This window comes from Tasmannia lanceolata, unplaced genomic scaffold, assembly GCF_043159265.1.
Source record: "Tasmannia lanceolata isolate RefF3 unplaced genomic scaffold, GAP_Taslan_0.1 ptg000002l, whole genome shotgun sequence".
NCBI lineage: Eukaryota > Viridiplantae > Streptophyta > Magnoliopsida > Canellales > Winteraceae > Tasmannia > Tasmannia lanceolata.
The window spans coordinates 31,583,386-31,611,305 of NW_027518679.1; the positions used below are offsets into that span (position 1 = coordinate 31,583,386).

The window sequence follows — 27,920 nt, forward strand, 5'->3', positions numbered from 1 at the left end:
ATTTTGATTTGGATTTGAGTTTTGGATACAAAACACATCAATCATCTCCGTGATCATGTTTTAAGAGAGGGAGGGATGTCTCGCTGCCGCCGGAGCTACGTCGAGAAGCAGCGATGGTGAAGGAAATTGCCACAAATATTGATTTCCAAATAATGTCTCGCAGAAAAGATTTGAAAATCGGAATTTTTTGAACTGTTGTAGTTGATTTGGAAATTTAAGGATATGATCCAGTTCAAAATATCAACTAAATCCAAATCTAAATCTTGTTGGTGTGTGTGTGTGTGTGTGTCTGTATATATATATATATATATATATATATATATATATATATATATATATATATATATATATATATATATATAGAGAGAGAGAGAGAGAGAGAGAGAGAGAGAGAAAAAACTGTTGGTGCGCTTAAGCTCACCATTTTTTTGGTGCGCTTAAGTTGTTATAACGCTTCCCATTCGTTTAAATGTTTGGGTCCCTCTTAAGCGCACCAATGGGAAGCGTTATAACAACTTAAGCGCACCAAAAAATGGTGTGCTTAAGCTCACCAACAGTTTTCTCATATATATTATTGAAATTCAAAATTGACGAAATTCCGAAATATCGACCGAAATTTGTTAGGTTTCAGGGATTTCTGTTTCGGTCGAAATTTAAAACCTTGGATGCTACTTTTCTTGTCCGCAAGGAATTTTTCGAAATTTAAAACCTTGGATGCTACTTTTCTTGTCCGCAAGGAATTTTTCAAATAATAGCCTCTCGAGTACTCTATGGAATCAATAGAAAACAAGATTATTAACTACTTCATATTTATTTGAAAAATAATCTCATTTTACTCTCCTGCTACTTTATAGAGGTAAACAAGCCCCATTGGCATGTGAGAAAGAAGGCAAGAACTACAATGAAGAAGAAGAAGAGAAACAGGATACCATATGTATCTTTATCATTTTAGCTTTTTCTTTCAAGTGCTTTGTACAATGCTGATGATGGGTAAAGTCTTTATAGAGGTACCTGATTCTTTATTGTCACAGTACGGAAAACAAACGATGCAAAAAGGGCTAATCCATAAGCCCTGTCCCAGTTTATATACCAAAGATATTCCGGTTCCAAAGTAAATTATATATCATTTTGGGCTAATCCATCAGCCCTGTCCCCGTTTGTATTTCATATATTTATTCATATTCCACAGTAATTTATATCATTTTCAGTTACTACTCACCATCGGATTTCGTAATACATCCAACTGAATGACCAAGATCCTTTTGAAGTCTTCAATATCGATTATGTCGCCTCCGTTCCTCAAGGACCAAGGCCGGTAGTGCTTCACCATTTCCTGGGAATTCCCATCTTGCAATCGTGCCGTCCCAAGATGAGGTCACAAGCATAGGGTAAAACGGGTGCCAGCTACAATCTCTTACGATCGATTCATGGCGTACGAGTTTCCCAACTTGGGCTCCAGTTACCTAAAAGGTTGCCAAGTTCAACATTTGTGAAAGTTAAATGTTATAATGAATTGCAATCTGCCAATCTCCAAAACAAAAACTTAAAACTAGGTTCAAAATTGTGAAAACAACCAATTACTCCAAAAGCTTAAGCTTTTATAGTCGGTGTTATTTAATCATTTATACTTCGACACTCCACCTCACGTGTGGCCCCTCTTTTGGGGTTGGTCGTACACGTGGCACATGTGGGCCCTCTTTTGGGTTGGCCGTACACATGGATTTTTAATATCAAGGATTTGTTGGGTTTTGAACCCACGACCTGCCTTGAGGCTACGGTGAGGCAACAACTCTAATATCATGTGAAAACAACCAAGTATTGCAAAAGCTTAAGCTTTGAGAGTTGGTGTTATTTAATCATTCATACTTCAACAAAAAACGATGAATTTAAATAGTAAAAGAGACGTGGTGAGCGCAATACGTACTATATCATAAATATAAACGTTGGTGTCATGAGATCCAGTATAGATGTACTTCTGACCAGTGCTGCGACAAGAGATAATAAGTTAATAATGGATTCTTTGAACTGATACCACTATTAAATTTAATGGGTAGATTTTACCTAGTCTAGTAAGCCTTGTCCTATCCAGTCACAAAAAATATCACGGTACTATACCTATTTTGATTGAAATTGATGTTGTGGTTAGTATAATACCTGTATGCGGGGGAGAAATAACAGCGTATGAGAGTACGCAAGACTGAATGACCTCTGTATGTAGCCAGTGATTGATCACATGGATGTTTCCAATCTTTTGCATGGTAAGGGACGTTCATTGATCTATAATCCCATCGATAGTTGGTGAATGTGGGACTGGAGCATATGGAGACATAACATCAATACAGTTACTAAATTCAATTTAATATTGATCATCTGCATAAGTATAAATATCTGGACAATAGTAGAAACCATATCTACATATATCTGTGGGCCATCATAGAAACCATACTTTTGGAAAAGAATATCTGAAGGTGAGAAATGCTGATTTAGCAGAATTAAGAAGTAATTAAAATAATCATTCTATTATATGCCTATGGCTTGCATCATTTATCAACACATGGTCCCTGAAAATGCAACCATTACGCAGGTTTCCATGCATCCTCTGTCTATCGATGATGCATGCATATTTAGCTTCTCTCAACAAAGCATATGCATTTATGTATTCATAGATGATAGCTAATGCATAAATATGTAGCTTCTCTCAACATAGCATGTACATTTTTGTATATGTAGATGATAGATCATCTTTCATAAGCATGGAGAGTTGTATACATACCTTAGTAAATACATACCTTAGTAAATACACACTAAGCTCAATTATTTAATGCAAGAATACATATAATACACGTGTAAACACCTAAATATGTGCATGTAGGTACATGCTCACACACATCTCCAGTGCATATCAATGTGTGGTTGTGTGAATTAATGTTTCATTAAAGGCTATATTAGCCGCTGTTCTGGGTGCTCATGGATTAATCACGATTAGCAAAAACACAAAAGAGCGCCCAGAACAGCGGCTTTTGATGAAAACAAGAGGAAAGGGATGAAATGATCCCAACAATCTAGAAATAGTAGCACACACATACACGTACATACATGTAAAGTTATTGACACTTCTAGCAGTACATTTAAAAGTGTCTAAAGGAGTGGGGACATGGGTGTCATGTCGGACATGACATGACACGTGTGTCGGCAATAAATTCAATGTGTCGGCCAAATCATAGGTCTAAATGTGTGATATCAAATTATGTGTTTATCTGGACCAAATATTGATGAAAACAGAAGTGCAAAAATGCAGAAGGCACGATGAGAAATAAACAACAAAATCTTAAAATGTTAACAAGTGTTTTATTCGAGAAAATATAAACAAGAACTCTTACGTCAAATGGAAGTAACAATTATCATCGCATGTGATAACATCAAGTGGGATTGTTATTGCGATATTATAGGCAAGGTCATATTCTCAAGAATTTATCACGTATTTATTTACAATACTGAATTAGCAATCTTTTATATAGAAATACAGACTATCGCAAGAAGTATTTTGTTTTTTGTTTTTTTTATGTGATGATATATAAGAACGAGGGTGGTTCGACCTTGAGGCTAACTTGTCTCAGATGATCGTTCTACATTCCGAGGCAACTACATGAATCCGCACAAGTAGTAAAAAACATTAAGAGGAAGAAAATGCCAATACACCCTGCAATGCATCATTTTCATTTCTTATCTCGTTACCCGGCAAGAAAGCCTAAGCCCTGCACCAACAGGGTTCAGGGTTAAGAGATTTAGATATTTATTTGTATGGTCGGTTCCAGCCATGTTCGACGAAAAAAAGTAGGTATAAACCAATGTAAATGAGAAGGGAATAGGTCTTTTATCAATTTTTCGGAAACTAGCAGACCACCTTTCACAGGCTCCAGCCTTCTACAGTGTGGTATCATGGTTCGGACCAATCAGTTTTTAAAAACTCGTTGACTCGACTCGGAACTCGCCCGAGTAGACACCTTTTACTTAGGCCGCGTACCACATTGCACCGCATCTGCATTCCGAGCTTTGCCCTACAGAGTCAATAAAAACTCCTTTGACTCCTCCCGAGTTAGGACCGCGTCAATCGCGTTCTTGGCCGGATCCGCGCCGAGTCGACAAGGATTTTTCTTGGCTGCGTTCCGCGTCACATCCGCATTTTTAAACACTGGAACCAACATTGGCTTTATCTGGTGGCTGAATGAATCATCTATAAGAATGCAAATGCAATGGAAAGAGACGGATTGTTGCTTCAGTGAAGGAGAAGCGGTCGGCGAAGCCTCCCCTTATGCTCGCATGTACTCATATTCAAAGGTTTTCAGGTCTATGGAATGACGGTTGCTTAGAACTTCCGTTTCTCAATTACAGGCCGCTCTATCATTGTCTGGTTTTCGGTTGTCTGATAACACTCGATGTTGCAGGGTACAAAACCCACATGGTGTGGATTCATCATTCATCATCATGAAGTGAAGAAAATAAACCACAGAAACCCCCTCACCAGGGTTCACATGAGCACTCGTTTCAGTGCACCTCGCATAGGAGTAACACATACTTTTGATTGGAAGGCTATTTTCATCATTTTGAGGGAAAAACAAGACTGCCTGGAGTACTCATTCTAGTTGCTATTTGACACATGGAGACCACCACCAGCTCCGCGTTAGCCTCAACGGTGAACCGACAATGTCTTCCTGGCCTAAGTCACAAATATAGTTCTCTGGAGTTTCTCGGCAAGGGAAAATATCAAGAGATATTAATTTTTTTTAATTTTTTCGGGTTTATATCGGGAAAATGATAAATAAATAAATAAATAAAAAAAGACATTGTGTACTATTATATCTTTTTGTTAAAAGACTATTTTAAGGAAATAAAAGACATTGTGATAGTTCTCAAATATCCTTTCGCCGCATTAGAAGATCGGCAAATGGTGGATGAGCTTGCAAGGTTAGGTTCGTTTGGAGGCATTGGAGCAATTCAATTTTCTTCCCCCCCTGACTATCGTATTTCATTTTATTGTTTCATGTTTCTTTATAGCTTTGTTATATTTTTCTCTTTGTTTCTTGACCATCTCGCTCTCTTTTAATGAAATCTTTGACCATTAAAAAAAAATGATAAAAAATAAAATTATTTAAAAGTATATAAAAATAGAGTTTAAGAAAAATACAAAATAAAAATATCATAAAAAGTATCGCGGTATTTTTCACGGTAAATTATTAAAATGAAAATATTGTTATAATTTTAAAATCTCATGATTTTGTCGTTTTATCAAAGGGAAGTGATATATCCGCCCCTTTTTATTACTTCGGACAGCCAGCAGCAGTGTATCAATGACTGCAGAGGGGCTGATGTACTTCACGTCAGAAAGATTCAATGGGGTTGATTGCCACATACACTGGCCCTGGTTGTCCCAAGTAATCAAAAGGGGTGGACATATCACTTCCCTTTATCAAAATGTCGCGATAAAATCGCTATATTTTGAAAATATCAGAGATATTTGTGACATAGTTAGCATTACTCTTGCTATAATCAAAGAAAACAACTCACTAAGAATGATTATTTTCTGCTCTTGAATTGATACTAAAATAGCTCTGATTAATTGTTGGATATTTCTTATCAAGTTTCTTTCTACTATTCTTTTTGGTCAACTATTGTTTTTGCATTCAGAAAATTTTTAAATAACAGATATGACCGAAATTCATTTATTTTCATGGGATAATATCTGTAATACCCGGTAAAAATAACAATTATTATGCATAAAAACTATTCACATGTTACTATTCCCCTCAGTTTTTCCTATAAAGAGAGCAGCCAGGAAGAGAAAAAGAGAAAAGAGAAGAGAGGAAAAGGAGAGAAAGAAAAGGCCTCAGAGAGGGAGAAGAAGGAAAAGGCTAGGAGAATCACTTCTCCCTGATCATTGTCATCTTCAAGGTCAAGCATCTTCAAATTTCCACTTGTCAGGTTTGATAAGGCAGGTGATAGCTAGACCCAACTGGTATCTTTTCTCAATGAAAGTGATAGGGATATGATTATATGATGTTTTATTCAGATATTTCTTATCCGTTTTACTTCAAATATTCATTGTTTACATTTGGAAAATATCAAATCATATTTGTTTCAAAATGATGAAATGTGTTTAATTTTGGAAAATGAAATGAAATGTTAGATTTCATATGCACGAAAAGTTTGAACGAAAATGAGAAATGGAAGAGGTAAATGTACGATAGTCTCTCTCGTGTGAAGTGTTTGTACCTCTGAGCCGTCGACTTACCCAAAAGCGGAAGCGGGCCAAGTCCAAAACAGACAATACAAGGGTGAGGCGGATCGTTACAGGAAACTTCAGAAATAGAAACTATTGGAAACTATTGGGCTTTAAATGGTTTGTTTTACTATCTGATTAAATTGTTTCTATAAAAAAATCCTATTAGTATTAGTTTTAAATTCGCATTATGTTCTATACAAAATACTGCATATTTTATAGAACTGTCTCTTATTATTGATTTCAGCTACTTGTCGAAGCTTCTATATATCTGTTCTCCTAACCCACTTTTTCCCACCAGGATTTAAAAATTTGGATGCGGAAGTATTTGTCAATGAGGAACCTTAATTATGAGAAGTGTGAAAGCAACTTGAGGAAATACGAAAATGATGAACCTAGTCAATCTCCTCAAATGTAAAACGGTTTTAAATATGTCATACTTGGGATTTTTGTAAATTCAGGATGTACTTTAACCTTCCTCTGTGTAATTACAAGAATAAATATGTTTTGTTGCCCGTAGCGATCCGTGCAGTAAAAATCTGGGTCGTTACAATATCGGATTTATTGTGATACATTGGACGATAATACAGGTGGTTTATTTTATCACAACATTACCACCACAAATTGACAAAAAAAGTAAGGTATTGTTACTAAACTTCTAATGAACATGGCAACTGCATTATGTTCTTGCAATGTGAAAGGCTGAAACGAAGAGCTTTAACCATCGAGGACATTTCTTCGTGTCTGGAGTTATGTGACTTGCCTGCACGACAATCATTAAGATACAATATTTGTGATTCATCATGGCAACCAATACATACCTTGTGGCATTTGAGGACATTTTCCGGATGTCCCAAAGTTTGATGCTCTGATCTTTACCATTTGAAATAAAATAGCGGCTATCCCCACGGCTGTCAAGAAACGTAATGCCTTCCACATGCCCCATCATGATCCCTGCTGGTTGGCCTTTGGCAATAAAACAGCGCCTGTCCCACACCTGAAGATGCAAAATAGTTTATTTTTCTAATTTCATGATCAAACAAATTGAGCCTTCAGTGCCCAGCAATTATTCACAAAGCTGCAACGAATACTTCACACACTAATTATCCACATACTTGGTCCTATTGAAACTAAATGATTAAGATGTTAATGCTAAGAACAACCAGAGGTTCTTTTTTTCTAAGAAATAATGAGGATTTATTAGAGAGGTAAAAAAAACACAATAAAGAAAGGGATGAAATGATCCCAACAAGAGGAAGAAAGACAAAAAATACAAGAACAAGAAACCAAGTAACCGACTACTAGCTTGCCACAAAAGAGACAAAACATTACACAAATCAAGCCTTAAAACAGAACGTCTATCACAAAATATGCCCACAAGAGTTCCCTAAAACTAAAACTACAAGGTAACACAAATATGAGTGAGAAACAAATGAACCTAAAATAGTGACTTGTGAGTTGTAACATTAATAATATAAATACTATCACGGTCCATGGTTTTTATGTCTCTCCATAAGCATGCCTGAGTTTGGAACACCAACTTGCAAAGCTTTGCTAAGAATTCAAATCTAGAACTACTCAAAACACCCCCAGGTAAAAGTGCTTTTTATGCTAATGTTCAGTTACAGGAATTAGACTATAGTTGTAGTTGTAGTAGTTGTTGTTGATTGTGTGTGTGTGTGTGTGTGGGGGGGGGGGGGGGGGGGTGTTTGTTGTTGTTGTTGGGGCGGGGGAAGGGGGGTTCTTTTCAATGTCATGTAGGGTTTTATCATTAATACACAAAAGTAACACAGATAGGGAACTATTTCACACTCTCTCTCTCTCTCTCTCTCTCTCTCTCTCTCTCTCTCTACTATTCAAATCTCCAAAAACTCCATTTTGGTATCAGAGAGATTTTTCACATTTTTTCTAAAAGAATCAACGTCCTTGAATGTCCATCGGCGGTTGTACAGCCATGGAGTAGGCCTGAAATCTCACATATGTTTCTTGTTATTAAGGTGAATTTTTAGAAATATTTTAGGAGTTATTTGATTTTTTCTAATTTTTCTAGAATAAAACTTAGAAACTCCGTTTGTTGGGTTGATGAGAGTTTTCTCTCAAATAGGTACGACTTTGGAAGGGGGGTTACAAACTTTTAGGCCGTTTTTTGCATAGAAACACAGTGTTGGTGTCGTCTTTACGATTGGAGCTCGTGTGAGGGAGTTCTATCGACTTTTATGGCTTCATCCAGAAATCCTGTTTATTTTTATTAGGTTGACAGAAGTTTTCTTTCTTTTTTTGTTTTTTTGAATGGTGATAAGAATATTATTAATAACTAAAATAAGAGATGAGCTCCAAAGACCACAGCCATAGGTGTGCAAGCAATAAGCCTAAAAAAGAGAAAAACGGTACAAGAAGAGGAAGACAAGGGGGCGATCTCAAGGGGAAAGGAAGACGCAAAGCTCCAAATGAAGGCTAGAAACAGTGTTTAAAAACGGGGATGTGGCGCGAAACGTGGCCAAGAAAAATCCTTGTCGACTTGGCGGGGACGCAGCCAAGAATGCAGTTGACGCGGTCATAACTCAGGAGAGTCAAAGGAGTTTTTATTGACTCTTTAGGGCAAAACACTGAATGCGGATGTGGAGCAATGTACAGCACGACCAAGAAAAATCCTTGTTGACTCGGGCGAGTTCCTTGTAGTGTCAACGAGTTTTTAAACACTGGCTAGACACATCATTGTGAGCTGGACGACATGCTTCTAAATGCTGAAAGTGCACTTTTTGGCCTTCGATTCAGTCAAAGATTTCGTCGATCGAATCGGCAAATCTCCATGGGATTGGTTGGTTCCATTTTTTGAGTCACCGAATGACGTTTAATGAATGCCCCTCAAAAATGGCGTTATTTAATGCCTGAAAAAATCGATCAAACAGACTCCTTGCAATACCGCTTGAACTTCCACTTCATTTGAGTATGTTCGACCTATAGGCCCCAAGAAGGCTGACTTGATCAAGTCACTGTTATCCTGAAGGATACCCCCCACCCCAGCTGGGCCGGGATTCCTTGAACTTGAGCCATCAAAATTCAGTTTGGTCATAGTTCACCATCGGTCCCCTAACAATAGGTTGTTCCATACCTAACATCATGTGTCTTTAAGGGAAGATGTTATGCTTGTATTTTTGGGAGTTGAGGGTACAATTTCTCTAATTAAAGCACCTTCACTTCTCACTAAAAGGTGTGGAAAAGAAACAATCAAGGAAACAGTGTAAAAAATGACTAGATGCTAAGGTTGTATGCACCCATGGGGAAGGCTAAAAAGTTATATGTAATCGAAAATAGATAGGTCTAGTGGAAAATTGTAGTAAATGTGGGTGTTCATTTTCTGTAATTTTTTCCTTCCTTATCGAGTTTTTAGACTACTTTCAGACTGCAATTTGACACTCTCTCAAGATATTTCTCTGTGGTTTAATTTTCCACCCTTGATTGGACTAGTGTGTAGCAGTTCCTCGCCAGTCGTAAGTTTCATATTTTAAAGATTGTCTTCAATGTTTATAAATAAGGTAGTCAATACAACAAAGATGCACTTGAAGAGATGTAGATCATCTATCAAGAATGTTAAAGTATAAAAGATAAATAACACCTTTCTCCAACAGCTTAGCTTTTGGAGAAGTTGGTAAGTTAACATGGTATCAAAGCCAAAGGTCTCGAGTTCAAACCTCCCGGATAGCAAAAATCCACATGCGATGGTCGGCCCAAAGTGGGACCACATGTGACATGTGTTTGACAAGTTGGCCACACGTGCGGGGGAGTGTTAGAGTATAAAAGATAAATAACGCCTTTCTCCAACAGCTAAAGCTTTTGCAGAAGTTGGTAAGTTAACAAAGAAAAAATCAGAAGGATTTAGTTCAGTATGGGGGCGCACAAGGGTCCATGCAGCCCAGAAATTTCAAGAACCAATTGCTTTTATTGGCAATCTTTTAGTATTTTTTCTAGAATTCTCCATCAAAGTTCTGATTGCTTCTAAAATTCATTAACTTGCTGGGTTCATGAATACAGAAAAGTGGGAAGTTAGGTGTGTTTCTAACGGGGGAAAGTTTCCTGCAACAACAGTTGAATTACTTTGCTGGGTTCAACTTCAACAAAGCCGTATTTGCTAAATTCAAACAGGGAGCAAATAGAAAATTTGAGTTTGATTAAAATACAGAATCTTTCCAAGAAGTAGAGAGGTAGATCTAGGTTGTGAATCTGATCAACTGATAATTATAGAATGAAGGGGGGAAAGAGAAGGATTTGAGTTTGGAAAAGAGTTGTAACATCTATGGAGAGTTTTTCTATAGGAATTGGAGGGCATTTTTAGTGTTTCTGGACTGTCTATACAATAGTCACAATTTTAGTATTTTCAGAATATAATAGAGTTTCTACTTTTGAGATTTTGTGTCATTTGAGAAGTTAGGAACACTACCGATTTGATCTTGTATTGATCCATCATTAGAAATAGGAGATTTGGGAGGTTTAGAGACGTCTATATATGCTGTCATGTAGCAGATTCATGCATTCTCCATTTATTCCTGCGTTATTATTTTGTTCTAGTTGAAGCAATTTTGAGTAGTTTTTTAACATCTCACGTGTTTTATTCATTCTCAGGGGATGATCCTCCTTTCTATTACTTTGATTTATTTTCTGCACCAAAAGAATACTCAGGCTTGGTCATAATTAATTCATGAAGGGCCCTATGTAGATGTTGAATCATGCTATAGAATGTCTAGATGTGAAATATAAGATGCAAATTTTACCTAATTAGTACCACAAGATAGATAATTATGGTTTAGAAAGTACCTTGCAGAGAGTATCATCACTTCCAGAATATATGAGATGACCAGTTTCATCAGCAAAGGATACAGTGTTCACATCAGACTGGAAAATGAAACAAATCGAAGCTCAGTCACTCCAAATCAATGTCATCGAAAGTTGGCACTACCAATACAGATAAAATGCATGTCCACTTCAAATATAAAAAAAACTTTATATGAACAAAAGTTCAGGACTAAACAAAAGTCAATAGAAAACCAAAAGACTTCATTCAATTTCAAATCACCCTTCATGCACGTCAAAATTCAGAACATTTACAACATTTTTTTTACAAAACAATTAGACAACAAGCTTCCCTACGAAAAAAAAAAGGTAGACTAAAAAGTAAAAAGTTACATTATGCATCTTAGACCGCATGAGGTTTTTCCAGGCTTGCATCTGTAAGGGGTGGTGCGTCAAGAGCCTCGAGGTGAACCCCATACAGCAGCTACATCAATGTACAAGATTGTACCTTAGCACAAAGAGGTTGTGGAAAGGTGTGAGAAGATGTGGATGAGATGTATGTGAAGAGTGTCCAGGAGCAAATCTCTAACTTTAGACCCAAGTAACATAAAGGGCAGCCAATCAGTATCTGCTCCTCTCTTCTGGAGGAACCTTAACCTCAATGACTCCAATTGCGGAGAAGGTAACATCCACAATGCATGACTCCGATAGTGGACAAGGCAATTATGGCTAAGGTCTGAACAACTCTGACATAGAACTATAGGAGAAAGTAAGATCCACAAGACAAAAAGAAAAGAGAGAAGTTAGTCCATGCCTTGACTTTGCTCGAATACCTTGTTGAAGTTAGAAGATCACCTCGAGGAAGAAAGGAGAAGAGATCCTTTTTCTTTTTTTTTGAATGGTAGGAGAAGAGATCTTTTTTTTAAGGGTTGAATTCCCAACCCTATGAAATAATATATTTATATTGAAAAGTCACACATTTTTACAAGAGAAGCCACTAGGTTCATCCAATGATGGGCCCTATTACATAAACAATAAATTTAACTGATTAAAAAAAAAATTAAGTGAGTGGGCCCTACGAGAGGAGCTGTAATGTGTCTGCTGAAGGGTATATTCGTCATGCAATTAAACTTCTGTCGAGGGCCAAGATAGAAGTTCCCACACTTGCTCAGTCTCTCAGTTAAAGATTCTAGCCTCATGTTATTTTCATGGACATATAAATTATACCTGTGTTGAACAATTTACATCAGTTTAGCAATGAATCTAGTTGAAAACCATTTTATACGCATGGAACAAAGGTGAGAACTCATTTTAGCAAAGAAAGTAACGGAAATAACTGATTATAGTTCAGACATACAGCTGCCAAAGTAGCAACTTGCAAGGTAGAATGCAGAAAGTAACAACAGATCAGACTCGATAAGAAATTATTATCCTTTCGAAATTAAACTGTCTTGGCTTACAAAAGCAAAATTTGACCATGACCCCGCAAAGAAACTTCCACAAGGGATTTAGTTTGGGAAACGTCCTCCAGATGCACTTCTATTAAACAAAGGATTATCTACTTTATTCAAATAAATTAAAGATGAAAGAGAAAAAACTGTAGTTAAGAAACGCAACTAAAGAACAAAAATAGCTGCAAGCCATTACCGACTTAGTAAGATAAAATCAGAATGGAATTAAATAGCTTTCAACCGCAAAAGTCAGAAGTGATACCGAGTGGGCTGAAATTCGTAGTGTCAATTTATTTGCTTCAAGGTCATAAACATATATAGAATGGTCATTAGTTCCAGCTACAAGCTCTCGCCCATCAGTTGAGAATTTCACAGAAAAGATTCCAAAAGAGTCATCGTCACCATTGGGAGAAAAGTCCAAACCCTCATGAATCTCCTGCACACCAGAAAGGCTCCATCTAGTAAGCATTTCTCACATTTGAGAGAGATGGAGATTCCTTAAAATCTTATTCCGCAACATCATGTTCAAAAATTCCTAGTGAACAAACTACAGCGACTTTCACCAATGGATTCAAAGAAAGGAGCAAGTTTGTTCATGGAGCCCATATCTAGAAATGATATCCATTAATTCTCAAGCACGTGACTCAAAAAATGAAATGTCGTGAAACCATTGCTAAATTGTATGGTGAACAAAATTCTTTCCAGCCATGACAATGACAAAGAAAAAATGGTCATGGAACATTGTTTCTCATTCTTTCCTTTCTTCATTGCTATTTTATAGATCTTGTTTAGCTTCCCATTCTTTTCTTTCTTTATTGCTATTTTGTACATCTGGTTTAGCCTCTCATTCTTTACTTTTGTAGTTTCATGTCATGTAGAGCATTGCAAGCATATTAAGAATTGAGAAGCTGAAAAAAAAAAAAAAAAATTCCTATTTGTTTAAGACTTGTTTGGTAAAATTGTTCTTATATACAGCTGGCACTCTCATATTTTATATTCTTGGTGACATCTTTTTATATAAAATACTAGAGAATATTAAGTATTAAAAACTAAGTCTATCACCACTGCCCCTTTTTGGTCTGGAAAAAACTTAATTTCCCTTTGGATTAAGTGTATAAACAGATGTTTCATTTGATTGTTTCTAACAAAGGCATTTTATCTTCGAGTGATCTAGGCTAAGAGATGGATTGATTTAACCAGAGTTTTCTTGACTATAATAGCTATGAAATTTTTCATCATCTAAAATTCTATACAAATAAGGAAGTAGAAAGTTACAATTAATTCGCCTCAATGCGTGTGCCTGTGACAATAGTGAATGCTTGACTCAGAAAAGAGTATTATCAGTACTTAACTGATGATCAAAACTGAAACTATTACCAACTTCTCCTATATTGAACCAACATATAGTATTACAAAGTATATGTGCTTCTAACAACATTTTCTAAGAAGATACTCTCTTATATCTTATAGCACTCTAAAATTTTCTATTAAGTACTAGAAATAAGAGATAATAAATTACCAAAGTAGGAAAAATGTCAATTCCTGAGTGTGAGCATAAGATATAAGAGATTATAAATTTATGGAGCATTAATTATAAGAGCAACAACAACCATTCAAAAAAATTATGAGCGTTCCAACTGTATCTTGCATATCCTATTGCCTTCCACAATGAGGGTTAGTAGAGTTGTGATAAGGATTGGTGATCAATTTGTTTCATAAAATATTTATTTCAATAAAACATAGATTGATTTTTTTCCCTTTCTGAGGATTTTTTTTACCTTTTAGCATTCACTAATCCGGCTTCTAATCTTAGGTACTAGGCAAAGTATCTCAAACCTAACTCAAAAGACTTTCAATGATGATAAATAGAATAACACAACTCAACTCAACTAAGCCTTTGTCCCTAACTAGTTGGGGTCGGCTAAATGAATCATTTAGAAAATTTTCATGAAGAACGTGAGAATCTACCCGGCTCAAATTGACTAAGTCTAATCCTGACACTAGTTGGGTTCGTCTACATGGATCATTTTCTTCCATTCTCTCCTATCCAAGGCCATGTTCTCTGTTATGATCCCAGCCATCAAGTCTTTCCTCACTATTTACCCAAGTTGTTTTCGGCATGCCCCTACCTCTTTTTACTCCATCAACTTGGCATGAGTCACTTCTTCTCACTGGAGCATCCAAAGGCCTACATTGGATATGCCCAAACCATCTTAAGCGATGCTCTCTCATCTTCTCCTCAATTGGTGCCACCCCCACCTTTCTATGGATGTCTCCATTTTTTACTCTATCTAACCTTGTGTCGCCGCACATCAATCTAAGCATTCACATCCCCGCTGCATTCATCTTATGCACATGCTGCTTCTTGGTGGCCCAACATTCTGAGCCGTACAGCATGGCTGGCCTCACAGTTTTCTTATAAAACTTTCCCTTCAACTTGGTAGGTATTTTACGGTCGCACAAAACTCCCGAAGCATGCTTCCACTTCAACCAACCTGCTCTTATTCTGTGGTTAACATCCTCTTTAATCTCTCCTTTCTTATGTAGGATTGAACCAAGATAGCGAAAGATATCCCTCGTAGGTACCTCCTGTCCAGTCATATTTACTACATCCTCACCCCGCCTCCTTACATTACTAAAGTTGCACTCCATATACTCTTTCTTAGTCCTACTCAGTCTAAAACCTTTGGATTCCAAAGTAGTTTTCCATACCTTTAACTTGGCATTAACTCCTGCTTTGGTTTCGTCAATTAATACTATGCCATCTGCAAATAACATACACCACGGCACCTCATCCTGGATACCCTCCGTAAGTTCATCCATAACTAGCGTAAAAAGATAAGGGCTTAGAGCTGATCCTTGGTGCAGTCCTATTGTAATTGGAAACTCACTAGACTTGACATCCGTAGTTCTAACACTAGCTACTGCTCCATCGTACATATCCTTCATCACATCAACATATTTAGCATGCACTTTTTTCCTTTCAAGGACCCACCACATAACACTCCTGTGAATCCTATCATACGCTATCATAGTTATTCTATGATTCAAATAAACAGAAGTGATGTTGCCATCTCAAAACTGTAGATTCTGTGCCACACACTTAATTTTGCTCATTTCCTTATTTATGTTTCTCTTATTCTCCCCTTTCTTTCCTTTTCTTTTTATTTGTGCACCCATTAATTTCATGGAGTAGATGGGAACAATGGTATTTAGAAATCCGTCCATATGAAGCATGAGGCAGCACAGATTGTAGACAAATTAAACAATAAAACTTTCAATGGCCGCCAATGGTGCATAGAGATCTAACCACTGATGACATTTTGCACTCCAGCAAATATGTTCAAATTTTCCAAGTCCAATGAAAATCCTTCAACAACAATAAATTTTCTGTTGCCTATGAAAATATCAACATATAGAAATGGAAATGTCACAAAAATGTGGTCCATTCAAAAAAATATGTAAATGAATAGAAAATGATTTAAGAATTTATTAAAAAAAATATAGTGGGGTAGCTGCGGAAGCAATGCTCAAGAAAGAAAGATAGGTAATTAGACTTGCTCCAAAACAGTTAAGGAAGCACATGTGCCTAGTGACAAATAGCCCGGAAGGAGTTAATTGTCTATCTGAACGATAGTTACCAGGGTGGGAAACGAATTCGGGAAACGAAACGTGAAACGGAAACGTGAAATGATTGAAAAAATATTAGGGAACAAGAAACGAGAAAACAATAGAAAATCGTATGAGAAACGTCTTAGGAAACACATTAGAAGCGTTGCAGAAACGATAGAAAAAACACACATGAAACATAATTAAAACACGAAATATTTGGTTTTGTAGATTTAAATTTGTTAATTTGAAATTTCTATTTGAATTTTTCTTATTTTTATTTTTCTTACAATATATGCTATTGTTTTCTCTTTTAATATCTATTCCACAATTTTTGATGTGTTTTTTCTAAAATGATTTTCGTAAGTTCCACATATGTCTCCTACACATTTCACATGCGTTTTCTACGAGTGTTGCATACGTTAATCGTGCGTTTCACACATGATTTACATGAGTTTCTCATATGTTCATATGCATTTCGGAAACATTTCTCTAATTTTTTTTATCATATTTCGGAAACGTTTCCGAAACGTGTTTCCCACGTTTTAGGGCAAACGAGTTTCCCACCCACGAGAAACGCGTTTTAGGGGAAACGGGTTTCCCACCGGCACAAGGAGTTTCTGGCAACTGATTCTGAACCATGGATCCGGTAATAAAAAAAGTATTATTTTATTCTTTCCAGAATTTTGGCAGAAATTTGGGAAATCCGAAATTTCGGATTTCGTGAAATTTCGGTTTTGGTCCCAACCGAAATCGGACGAAATTTAAAACCATGATCTGAACTAAGCCAAGAAGCTACCTTGGTTCAGTTCTCGTCTGCCAATTCTGAAATGTTAAAAACCAAATTATTCTCAAATTGATGTGACACTTGTTAAATTGGATAAAGAAAATCTGTATAAGAGGTATCCACGAATTCCAAATGTAATACTACTCTCAGCTGGGACCAAGAAACCAATATTCACATTCAAATGAGTCTTGTTATCAGGTATAAATAGCATTCAGTGGGAAAACTATGGAGTTAATAGTGGCTTAAGCTTCAGGGTCCTCTGATTATAAGAAGAAAATTGAGCCAGCTTGGATTAAGAGTTTCAAATATCTGCAAGTAAAACCTGGAAACATATTAACAACATCCACTACACAAGAATTCAGTTTTCACAAGGCAGAACAGAATCCTGCTCCAATTGAGGCGCTGGTTCAATTTTTAGGCATACATTCTGATTTGAGAGATATAAACCGAGTACAGAATGCTTCTTTTTATCCCTTAGGGCTGAGATTCAAGTCATCGTTCATTTTCTCTTAGCATAAATTCCGTACAATTCTGTAATGAAAGGCAAGAACTCCATATCTCTTTGCATTCTAACAATTGAGTTTCTAACTCAACCATAAGCCACTTCACAAGAGATGGTATTCTTAAATGCAGAGGTAATGTGATTAACACTAGTATCCAGCAACTCGAATCCTTTTCTAAATACCTTGGTCACTGATCGAAAGGAGATGAGCTTTTAGATCTGAAGAGCTTCCTTCAATTGATCCCTTAGATCCACTCGAAATTGGACAGTTTCTTTGCAAGTTATGTGATGCATGCGGTTGTGCTATGTAGTTCTCCAAGGAAATAGCTATGACTGATTAAAACCTACCAGAATGGATAGAGTTTCATAGAGGTACCTGTAGTTATCTAACTGAAGTAAAATTCCAGTAAAAAGGGTTGGCAAAGATCCAATCGTGCAAGAAAGGGCAGAATTCTATTCTTTTATTCTTCCTCAATTGCTAGAAATTACAGTGATCTCGTAGATAAATCCAGGTGAGGAGACGCTAGGATTTCAAAAGAGAAGAAACGAACTTGACAACAACATGGTTTACCTTCGATCTCACAAGACCTCAGCAGAAGACAGCCGAAAAACTAGAACTCCTAGTTCACAACAGCTAAATCTTGTAAAGTGATTCCCACGACTGCAACTCTCAGCTCCTTCTAAAACTGTCTCAGGAGCAAATCACACCCCCCCCCCCCCCACCCCACCTCTCCCCCCACACCAAACAAATATATATATATATATATATATATATATATATCTCTCTCTTTAAACGCACGTGCGAAGTAACTAAAGAAGCATGTGAACAAATGGCATGTAGGTGGCCTGCTAAGTGTTCTTGCCTTCGACCTTGACATTGTTCTCGGATGTTCCTAAATCGCATAGCCACCCTAGAAATTCTTCATAAGAAAATACCACTTCTACCATCTTCCATTTGCACATACAATCGGGATTACTTTCTTAGCCTATTATTTTTTAGGCATGATTAAAGAATTCATCTTGAAACTCATGGTCAGTACACAAGAAAAAGAATCAGATTCTCAAGAAAATCATATAAAATATAAACACTTGCAACCATTTCTAATATTTACAGCATGTTTAGTGACCTAATTTATGCAATAAGCAAATTCATAACGCGTTAGAACAAGTGTATCCATCTAGCAAATACCTAGCAACACCCAAACAAGAATATTATAAATTCAATGAAACATTAGTATCTGACAGAATACCAGTTTCCATTATGTATAGTGACGTGAAAAATGATGGAACCATGGGTGGGAGTATATGCCCGACTCTATTAAATTTTGAGAAAGATGAGCAGTATCCATACAGTGATGTTTGCATGTGACTCTACAGAAGCGGATCCCACATTAACAATATGAATGGTAGGTGTCAAACTGGCATAAACCTGCAATAAAATTAAGCAAAAAATAGAATGTTAAAAGAAAGTTTGATTAAGATTAACCCACTGAAAACTAAAATAATATTCATCTAGACCAAAACCAAATAGGTATATCCAACTGAGAACCATAACATATTAAAAAACTAACCAAGTAGAATCAAAACCAAAATACCACGTATGATATATCTGTCAAACTGAAAGATGTCAAAATAGAAATAAATTCATCAATAAATGACACAATGTGATACTGTAACATGTTCTGTCCAAAAACATTCAAGTTCAAGTGGAAGAAAATAACAAGTTGAGCTGTCCAAAGTCAAAGAAAGAAGGTCTCTATCTTGCAAGAAGATAACGAAATGATAACGGTCGAAGGTCATAAGGCATTCGAGTACAATAAAGGGCATAACGGTTGAAGGTCATAAGGCATTCAAGTACAATAAAGGGCCACACAACAAAAATCAAGTAGGTATGAACATTATCACATGACCCGATCAATTCGATCAGGCACTCGCCATCTATTTTCATTGTTCAACTGTTTGACAACATGAAAAAACCAAAAGCTCCAAGGCCCACCCCATGGCATCCAAGTTGAGAGAGATAAATTGAACAAGTATGGTCGTCCCCTATTGGGATGTACTATTAAACCAAAATTGGGGTTATCCGCCAAGAACTAAAGAATGTTGGCTCTTTGTTGGGAGTGGCCGATTTGTAGATGACAGCAGCTACAAAGATGACTGTCGTTGAGGAAAAGAAAGTAAGAAAGATCTGGAGGGGACTGATCTTGAGGCTGGAAGAAAGGGAAATGAGGCTTTTGGTTGCAGCCTACTAGATGTGATGGCCGACGGCTATAGTAAAAGCAAGGGGAGAAGGATATAGAGGAAAGGAAGTAGAGAGAGAGAAATGTGGGGAGGACTGTTGGCTGCAAGGGGAGGGCCAAAACTGCAAGCCGGAAGTAGGGGACAGAGAAAATCGGCACAGAGAAAGAGGAAAGGAAAGAGAGGAAGAGAAAAAGAGGGAAAGGAGAATAAAGAGAGAAAAGGGAGAAATAAGGGGGGAGGAGAAGAGACAGAGGGAAGAAAGAAGACAAGATGGAGGGCACGGCTGCTCACCTTGTGGCTGCCAAGGGAAAGAGGGGAAACTATTTCTAGGGGTGTAACGACCCGATTCCCGTGACCGGATCGCTACAAGCAAACACCAGTCAAAATACTCACAATATTTTTTTTTTAAACAAACCATCTATGAAACTTAAACAACTGCCATTCTTATTCCATAACTAAAATGTTCCTTACAATAACATCGACATTTCAATAACATGTTCTACTAAATAAAATTCAAACTAGAAATTTCTTAAATAAAACCGAGACGTCGACGAAGGTATCGTCATTTCAATTATTTCTCCCATCGCTCTATGCTCCTAAACGTCCTCGTGCGCAAACGCACCCTCGTGGGCATCCTCTAATCCTGGGGAGAAAACAACGTCAAGCAGAGTGATAGTAACCTGGCAGGTATGATAGTTCAATCTAAACAACAGATCAAGATCCATTTTTATTTATCAATTCAAATAAACTGAACAAATACTTTTCCAACATGATAATTTATAGAGATTTTCGAAACCAGAATAAGAGAATTCATTTTAACATATAATATAAAAGACATAATTTCATTTATTTATAGAATAACTTAGAATCAATATAAATCAAATACTTCACCATTCTTGTTGGATAAATTGAAAGCCATACGAGCAAAATTAGGTATCACCTGCCTTGTAAAGACCTCGGATGTATATATTGGGACGGCCTCTAAGTGAAAGTGTGAGGGGAATCAGCCCGAAGATAAAATCATATCAATGTTCTTTTAAGTCGATGTAAAGAATTGATAAGGGGTTGAAAAGTCTCAACGCACACAAGGGTTTTGAATTGATGAAATAATTCAACTTTGTGTGACGCTCCAAGATAAAACAGCCAAAGTTGGCTCCAGTCCACGTGCACTCGCTGACTGGTCCACCCAGAATCACCGTAGAACTGTGCTCAGATCAGAACGGAGGAAAGGAAGAAGACAAGCAGAAACTTTGATGTTTTCTGTAAAAACTATATCTCCAATGGTGCTGTTCTCTTCTTTTTATAGATGAGAATTTGACTGTTGGAGGATAATTAATCACCATTAAAAGAAAAAAAAACGTTTCTCTCTTAATTACCATTAAAAGACAAAAACGTTTCTCTTTTAATCACCATTAAAAGACAAAAACGTTTCTCTCTTAATTACCATTAAAAGACAAAAACGTTTCTCTCTTAATTACCATTAAAAGACATAAACGTTTCTCTCTTAATTACCATTAAAAGACAAAAACGTTTCTCTCTTAATTACCATTAAAAGACATAAACGTTTCTCTCTTAATTACCATTAAAAGACAAAAACGTTTCTCTCTTAATTACCATTAAAAGACAAAAACGTTTCTCTCTTAATTACCATTAAAAGACATAAACGTTTCTCTCTTAATTACCATTAAAAGACATAAACGTTTCTCTCTTAATTACCATTAAAAGACAAAAACGTTTCTCTCTTAATTACCATTAAAAGACATAAACGTTTTTGGTTTTGAAAACACACCACAAGCACATTCACCAAGGTCTTGGGTTCAAGTCCCCACATATGCAAGTCTTTTGCTTTAAAACAAGAGAGGGAAACATAATTTGAATCTTCCCTCCAAAATCTTTTCAAATCTTTTTATTATTTTGTTTAAAAATTCTAACAATTCAGTCTTGAAATTTAGATCCATCGATCCAAAGCCTAAATCTTAGGGTTATTAAAGAAAAGTTAATCGCAGTCATTACAAGGGGTCTCCTCCTTTGGCTTTTATAAGGAGAGTTGATGGGTCTTTTGCCAATCTTCAGATTTACTAAAACATAGTAAATTTATCTTTACTAAAAATAATGAGTACATATTTTGTTTCTTATTGTCACTTAACTGGTAGTGGTGTGTGGGCCATAGCACGGGTTAGGGTAAAAGGGAAATAAGAAAATAAGAAGGGAATTAAGGTGTGAGCCCTGGATGATGTAGATAGCTGATAGCCTCACATCTAGGATAACAACCATGCAAAATACATTGATAAATTCAAAATAAAAATAAATAAATCAAATCAAATCAAGTATCAAATATTAAATAATGACAATCCGCTCTCAAGTGGGCTGGATCACATCATCAGGTGTCCTTAAGAATACAAGAGAAAGTGCTGGTTCGACGAATTGAGAGGGTAAACATGTATGATTTCCTGGTGATGCCATGTGCCATCACCAAAGAGCCACAATGCATGTCTTCCTATAGTGTAGTATAGTAGTACATCTAGTGCATGCAATCCAAGAAAAGAGGTTAAGAACTTAGTTGTGCTTAGTCAAACTTTTCCAGGAAAAAAGAAGATACATCTTGAAGTGGCATTTTTGTAACAAGTGCTAAAAACTTACAAGAAAGCGTTGATCCGGTGAAAGAGATGTATCAGTAACTGTCCATCGCAAGCTCCTAGCAAGAATGTCCTTCTGAACTTTCCACCCATTATCAACATTATATATCCTTATGTGGCTTGCCTATTAAAACAAATATCAAACCAATGTTGTGTGCTCAGTTAGCAGGTATAAATGTAATTATTACCTTTAGTAGATAACTTAGTAGGTTACCTTCCTTTCTGAAATTAATTATGGATTTGAGGCAGTACCTGAAACCCAGCAACAAAAAGGGACCCATCCGCAGAAAACTGTGACACATATGCTCGGCTATTCATCGTATCCACAAGTGATGGACCATTGACAGGCAGATACCTGCTGAGAACATGACGACAATCTGCTGAAGAGAACCTCCCTTTTCCAGAATAATTTGCTTCTCTTGCAGACAACATTTTAATTGTTGAGATCGGAGTTTTGGCCTTCTGTTCAGTAGGCATGTTTTGGTTAGTGGGAATGGATTTCCGAATCATTTCACTAGGCGCTGATCTGAACTTAGTAAGATGAGAAATTTCATGATCAAGGGCTGGTAGTTGATGGTCCCTTTGACTAGCAGAAGCTTCATCAGTAGACATCCCTGTGTACATGTAGGATTCTAACGCAAGTCGTCTACTCATTACATCACCCATATTATCATTCGTGGGGCCCCAGATGTTACATACACATCAATTCAAATCTACACATCTCCTCGTGTTCCAATAGCCTCAACATCTATAATTCAGTTTATATTAACAATAGGAACTGAACCATGCAAACCTGCTAAAGGCAGGTCTTAGGGTGATCACCTACATAGGGTAAACAATTGAAGATTGGTGATGAACTAAAATATAATATAGAAACAACATAGAAGAAATCAATCCATAGTTTTAAAACATCAGGATGTAAAAGACACAGCAAAGTCAAGAATCTCAAGTTAAATTGTATTAAGAAGCAACTTGTCAAGAAATTGTTGTAATCGATACCAATATATATTCTTAACTCTAAAGAGTAAAGACACGTGGTCTGTGTTTTCTCCTATAGTGGTTCAAGTAGGTATTAGGAGTGTCAAGAGCCCAAACCTGAAGAAGAGGGGTTTGACTTTTGAGATGGATTTGCATGTGTCCATGACTCGATTATTGTATTGAAACACCAACCATGCAACACAAATCCAACCCCACATTCATTAGGGTGGACGGGTGTTAAGTAGATGAATATGTTCCTGAAACCAAATGATTCCAAGAGCATCATGACAGTGTAAATTCTATTCGATGACAGATTTAGGGTTCCAGCATTTATGCCTCATATGGATTGACCAGAGTCCACACGGGCTGCAAGGAAGGAATCTTAGTTTAATTATTTTAATGTTTTATGGTATCATTTGTGTAGGTTAATGTATTCCTTTGATCTATATGTACTATCTTTGTGTGTGGGAACCCCGAATTACGCTTTCTGGTGTCATGTGAATTATCTGATCAACATTTCAAATGAAATTTTCCAGGTGCTCAAGCACAAAGATAGTTACAAGTTACTCTTCAGAAATTCAATTTATAGACCCTGTTCGTTGTGCATTTTGGGAACCAATTGTGAGTTCAAAACTGAATATTGGACTCACAAAACTGATTATTCAACTCAATCCAATAATCAGTTTTGGACTCAATCGGTCCTCAAAAACAAAAACAAACAGGGCGTAAACTAGACACAGAAATTCTCACCTCCAACTGCAAAAAAAAAAAAATTATTTCAAAGGGCGATGATTTTTTCGCCCCCTGTAGGATAATGCACCCCTTTTTAACTCGATTTGACATCAAAAAACGTTAAAGTCTGCCCACAATTCACGTTAAAAAGGGGGCGTATTATCCTTAGGGGGGTGAAAAAATAATCTCCCTATTTCAAAAAAAATCAGTAAAACCTAAGAACAAGTAGCATCGAAACTTCCAACCCTAAGCAAAACCAGAAAAAAAATTGAGTAATCAGCCACACAATCACGATCAGATCCACATGCATTTATACTAGAACAAGAGTCGACGATTACACGATCAATCATAAACCGTTAATCTGATAATTAACCACAAAAAACAGCACAAAAAAAAAATCTTTTCTGAGATTACAAAATATAGAGCATCTGGTATGAACTACTTTTCTTTTCCTAAAACACTACTCGATTCATTCGTAAATCTCAGCAAAGAAAGAATGAATTGTAAGAATCTAAAAAAATCAATGAAAAAGGAATTAAAGAATTATAAGAAGAACCTTGAGAGACGATGAACAAGAGAAAAAGGGGATTTTTCTGATAGGGTTTGGAGGAATCTGAGTTTTAATGGTAGGTGTCAGAGTGGGGCCCACCATGATATGGCGAGACAAGAATCGTTCGAAGCTTGTGTAAGATTGTCATGATTTGTCTAAAACGAGGAGCTTATGTGGATGCTCTCTCATGCAACAGCAGGACTGCGAACTGGGTTTTGTGATGGTCCCTAGCAAAATTCTATCTCATAAAATTTATCGTTTGGTAGCCGGAATTTTTTTGAGTCTTGGGATTTTTGTGGAACAAAAAACTTCTTGTGGGAAAAAAAACTCCCTGGAAGTATCCCGGTAAAATAAAAATCCCATGTTTGGTTGACCTGACTGACTATCGTGAGAAAAAAAAAAGCTTTGTTTGGTTGCTTGAACTGTTGGAAGAAAAAAAATCTTCTGCAAGCTTATTTTTGGTTCCTGGGAGTTTTTTTTTTTTTTTTTCCTTCCTAGGTTTGGTGCGGCGTTATTTTGGTTCCTAGGTTTGGGCACATCAACCAAACATGAGTTTCCTGCGGAAATTCCACAAAAAGTCCCAAGTATTAAAAAAATCACGGCAGCCAAACGTAGAAAAATTATAGAATGAAGGGTGTCCTTGCGAAAACCAGCTTCAAGGACGCCACTATTGGTTAATTTTTGTATAGTCAGAGTAAAAGCTGTCAAAGTGAAGTTACCACATAATGAGCCGTCAAGGATAGTAGATGCAAAAGCGTGGTGAAAATGTTATGGTCCTAAGTGGGGCTCGGATATGGGACATGTTTAAAGGGCTTAGCTTAACACCCTATTTTAAAGGTCATATCGGACTTGGGTCGATATATCAAGATACCTGTTGCAGGGCTAGAGTTCTATGAACACCGAAATGATTATACGGGTTATTTTTACAAAAATACGAGTCACATAACACTTGCTATTACGAAGATTTTGAGGGTATTTCTAAAATATGAGCCTGGTTGTGACTATTGCCTTGATCCGATCTGAAAAATGTTGAATCCTATGATTGGGGATTCCAAATATATTTGTGGATCTAAGTTCGGATTTAGAGGATCCATCGGATCATTTGGGTCCATTGACTTCCCTAAAAATCCTTACTATTCTAAAAGCCTAAACCTTGAAATTTCGTCAACCATCTTTTGCCATTATTCCATACCCCTGTCGTTTAAATCTTCCTCCTACGACCCCATTTTCCAGGGCATTTTCGCTATTTCCTTGTTGCTTCCACTGAAAGTTCGTCAGCTATCTTTCACCAAAATTCCCTACCCTTCTTTACTTAATTATTCCCGCCATGTCCAATCCTTACGGGGCATTTTTTCCATTTCCTTGCTGCCTAGCCCTTGAAGATACGTGTCATAAACACGCCACCTGTAAGCCTTATCCTTCCATTCCCAGGCCACGTGTGTTTTTGCCCATTTTCTACAACTTTCTCTCAGGTGCTTGTAAAATCATTTTCATGTTGTTTCCTTTTTTTTCCTGTTTTACTCAGTAACAAATATTTTTCAACCGGAGATTTTAGGATTAGATTCGAGAAATTTGTTTCAGAGCATTTGACAGAGCAACCATCAAGTTTTGGGTCGCCATGCAGGTATCAATTTCAATCTTGATGATTATGAGGATGATTTGAAGCAGGTGAGATAGAGATAGTTTTGGGTTTTTTTTATTTTCTTCGCTTTCATTGATTTTTTAGTTTTTTCTTATCTTTGAGCACTCTTAGAAGCAGGGAGTTAATGTTCTTTTTTAACCATAGGTAGTTTTGGTTGTTAAATTAGATGTGACCCATTTTCTCCTTTATCCTTTAATAGGACCTGCTTATATTTTTGACAGCAGAAACTCATTAATGTGAACATATGTTAGTAGGAGAGAGTTTTATTATGTCTTCTTTGGTTAATCGGAGAACTTATCAGTTGGTACATGGTTTTCTAATATTGAACATCGGCAGTTCCTGTGTACACAGAACCTATGGTATTATTAATAAATGCTTCCATACCTTGTTTTAACTTAGTTTCTGAAGATATTGACTTCAATTTATGCGTAGAAATTCTTGTGTCCACAGCATGTGGGTATTGGATGCTTCTATACCTTGTGTTAACTTAGTTTATGAAGATATTGACTTCAATTCATATGTAGATGCACAGGAACTCGAGCAATTGCAGGTTAAGATTGAGCAGGGCACTTATTACATAGGAATGACTGGTATCGTAATGTCTCAGGATGATGCCGACATTACATTGGTTATTGTGACAGACGGTTTGGTGTTAGAGCTTGGAAGATCCTTTGATGAAACACTACGCATTCAAGATGATGTTCAGGGAGGTGCACTTTACCATGTTGTAACTTCGGATAGGGATGAGATAGGTCATTCAGAGGGCATGATGTACTCAGGGTTGTTAATTACCACAGACGAATGGCATGGAATGTTGTAAACTAAAGAAAATTTGTAGCTTGGTTGGAACTATGCAGGCTCTTCTTTATCCGTATTGATTTGTTCTTTTGGATGATTTTCTTCTTGGATTTTGGTATTTTGGTGAATGGGTTTGATTGAACAGGGCAGCAGACTAAGTGTCTCATTTTGACATGCACAAATTGCACATTGAAGTTCAGGTTCTTCAGGATGTTGGGAGTTCTATATTTTACCATGGCAGATATATAATCCAATAGCATGCAAATTGTAGCGTGGTTGGTATAGTGATAGAATCATGATTACACTATATTCATCTTTAGAATGAGCTAAAAATCATTTTAGACAATTTCACACCTGCCATTTCTAAGCCAAGTTACAATTACTCTGGTCTGTAATTTATGTTTAGTTTTGGGAAAAAGCTTATGGAGTTTTCACACATTTTATTTCTTCAAGTTCAAAGATTTAACCATGGTTGAGAATATTTTGGTCATCGCTAGATATGAGGGAAAATTTCCTATAGAATATCACTCACTCAAGCTTCTTTCATATTTTAAATCTTTTCCATGTATAGGAAACCGAGATAGAAGAACATGGGGAGTATCGTACTTAAAGTTAGGCCTCTCTTACACTAATTGGTCTGTTAATGAACTTGATGTAGCTGTTTCGATTTACTCTTGCTATCTTAATAGGAAGAACAAATTTGTTTACACACTTGTGTCTTCTTAGATTGACTCATTTTTTCCTTTTTCCTTTCATTTCTCAGGGTTAACAATAAAAGAGTAAGGTTAGGGTTTTGAATTTTACCTCATTTATCACTACATGAAATTTCTTTTTGTTTCCTTTTTTCAATTTTCAATTTGTAGCGTAATTAGTTGCATTGGAATGTAGATTGCGTAAAGAAATTTCAACAGTCGATATCGACACTTCAT

The 27,920-nt window shown here is 36.6% G+C and overlaps 1 protein-coding gene and 1 long non-coding RNA gene across 2 annotated transcripts; one reads left to right on the top strand and one right to left on the bottom strand.

Moving 5' to 3' along the window:
- Window positions 1-902: 902 nt before the first annotated feature.
- Window positions 903-24,712, bottom strand: LOC143869737 (LEC14B homolog). Its single transcript, XM_077376298.1, has 10 exons — window positions 24,558-24,712; window positions 22,544-23,113; window positions 22,296-22,415; window positions 18,766-18,843; window positions 12,779-12,952; window positions 11,090-11,167; window positions 7,099-7,274; window positions 2,155-2,310; window positions 1,925-1,985; window positions 903-1,463 (listed from the first exon to the last, which is right to left on the bottom strand). The coding sequence occupies exons 2-10, from the start codon at window positions 22,955-22,957 to the stop codon at window positions 1,272-1,274; spliced, it is 1,449 nt and encodes a 482-aa protein (XP_077232413.1). The 5' UTR covers window positions 22,958-23,113; window positions 24,558-24,712; the 3' UTR covers window positions 903-1,271.
- A 1,339-nt stretch (window positions 24,713-26,051) lies between these two features.
- Window positions 26,052-27,088, top strand: LOC143884112 (uncharacterized). Its single transcript, XR_013252741.1, has 2 exons — window positions 26,052-26,219; window positions 26,718-27,088. It is a non-coding gene; the product is annotated as an uncharacterized LOC143884112 (long non-coding RNA).
- The last annotated feature ends 832 nt before the right edge of the window (window positions 27,089-27,920 follow it).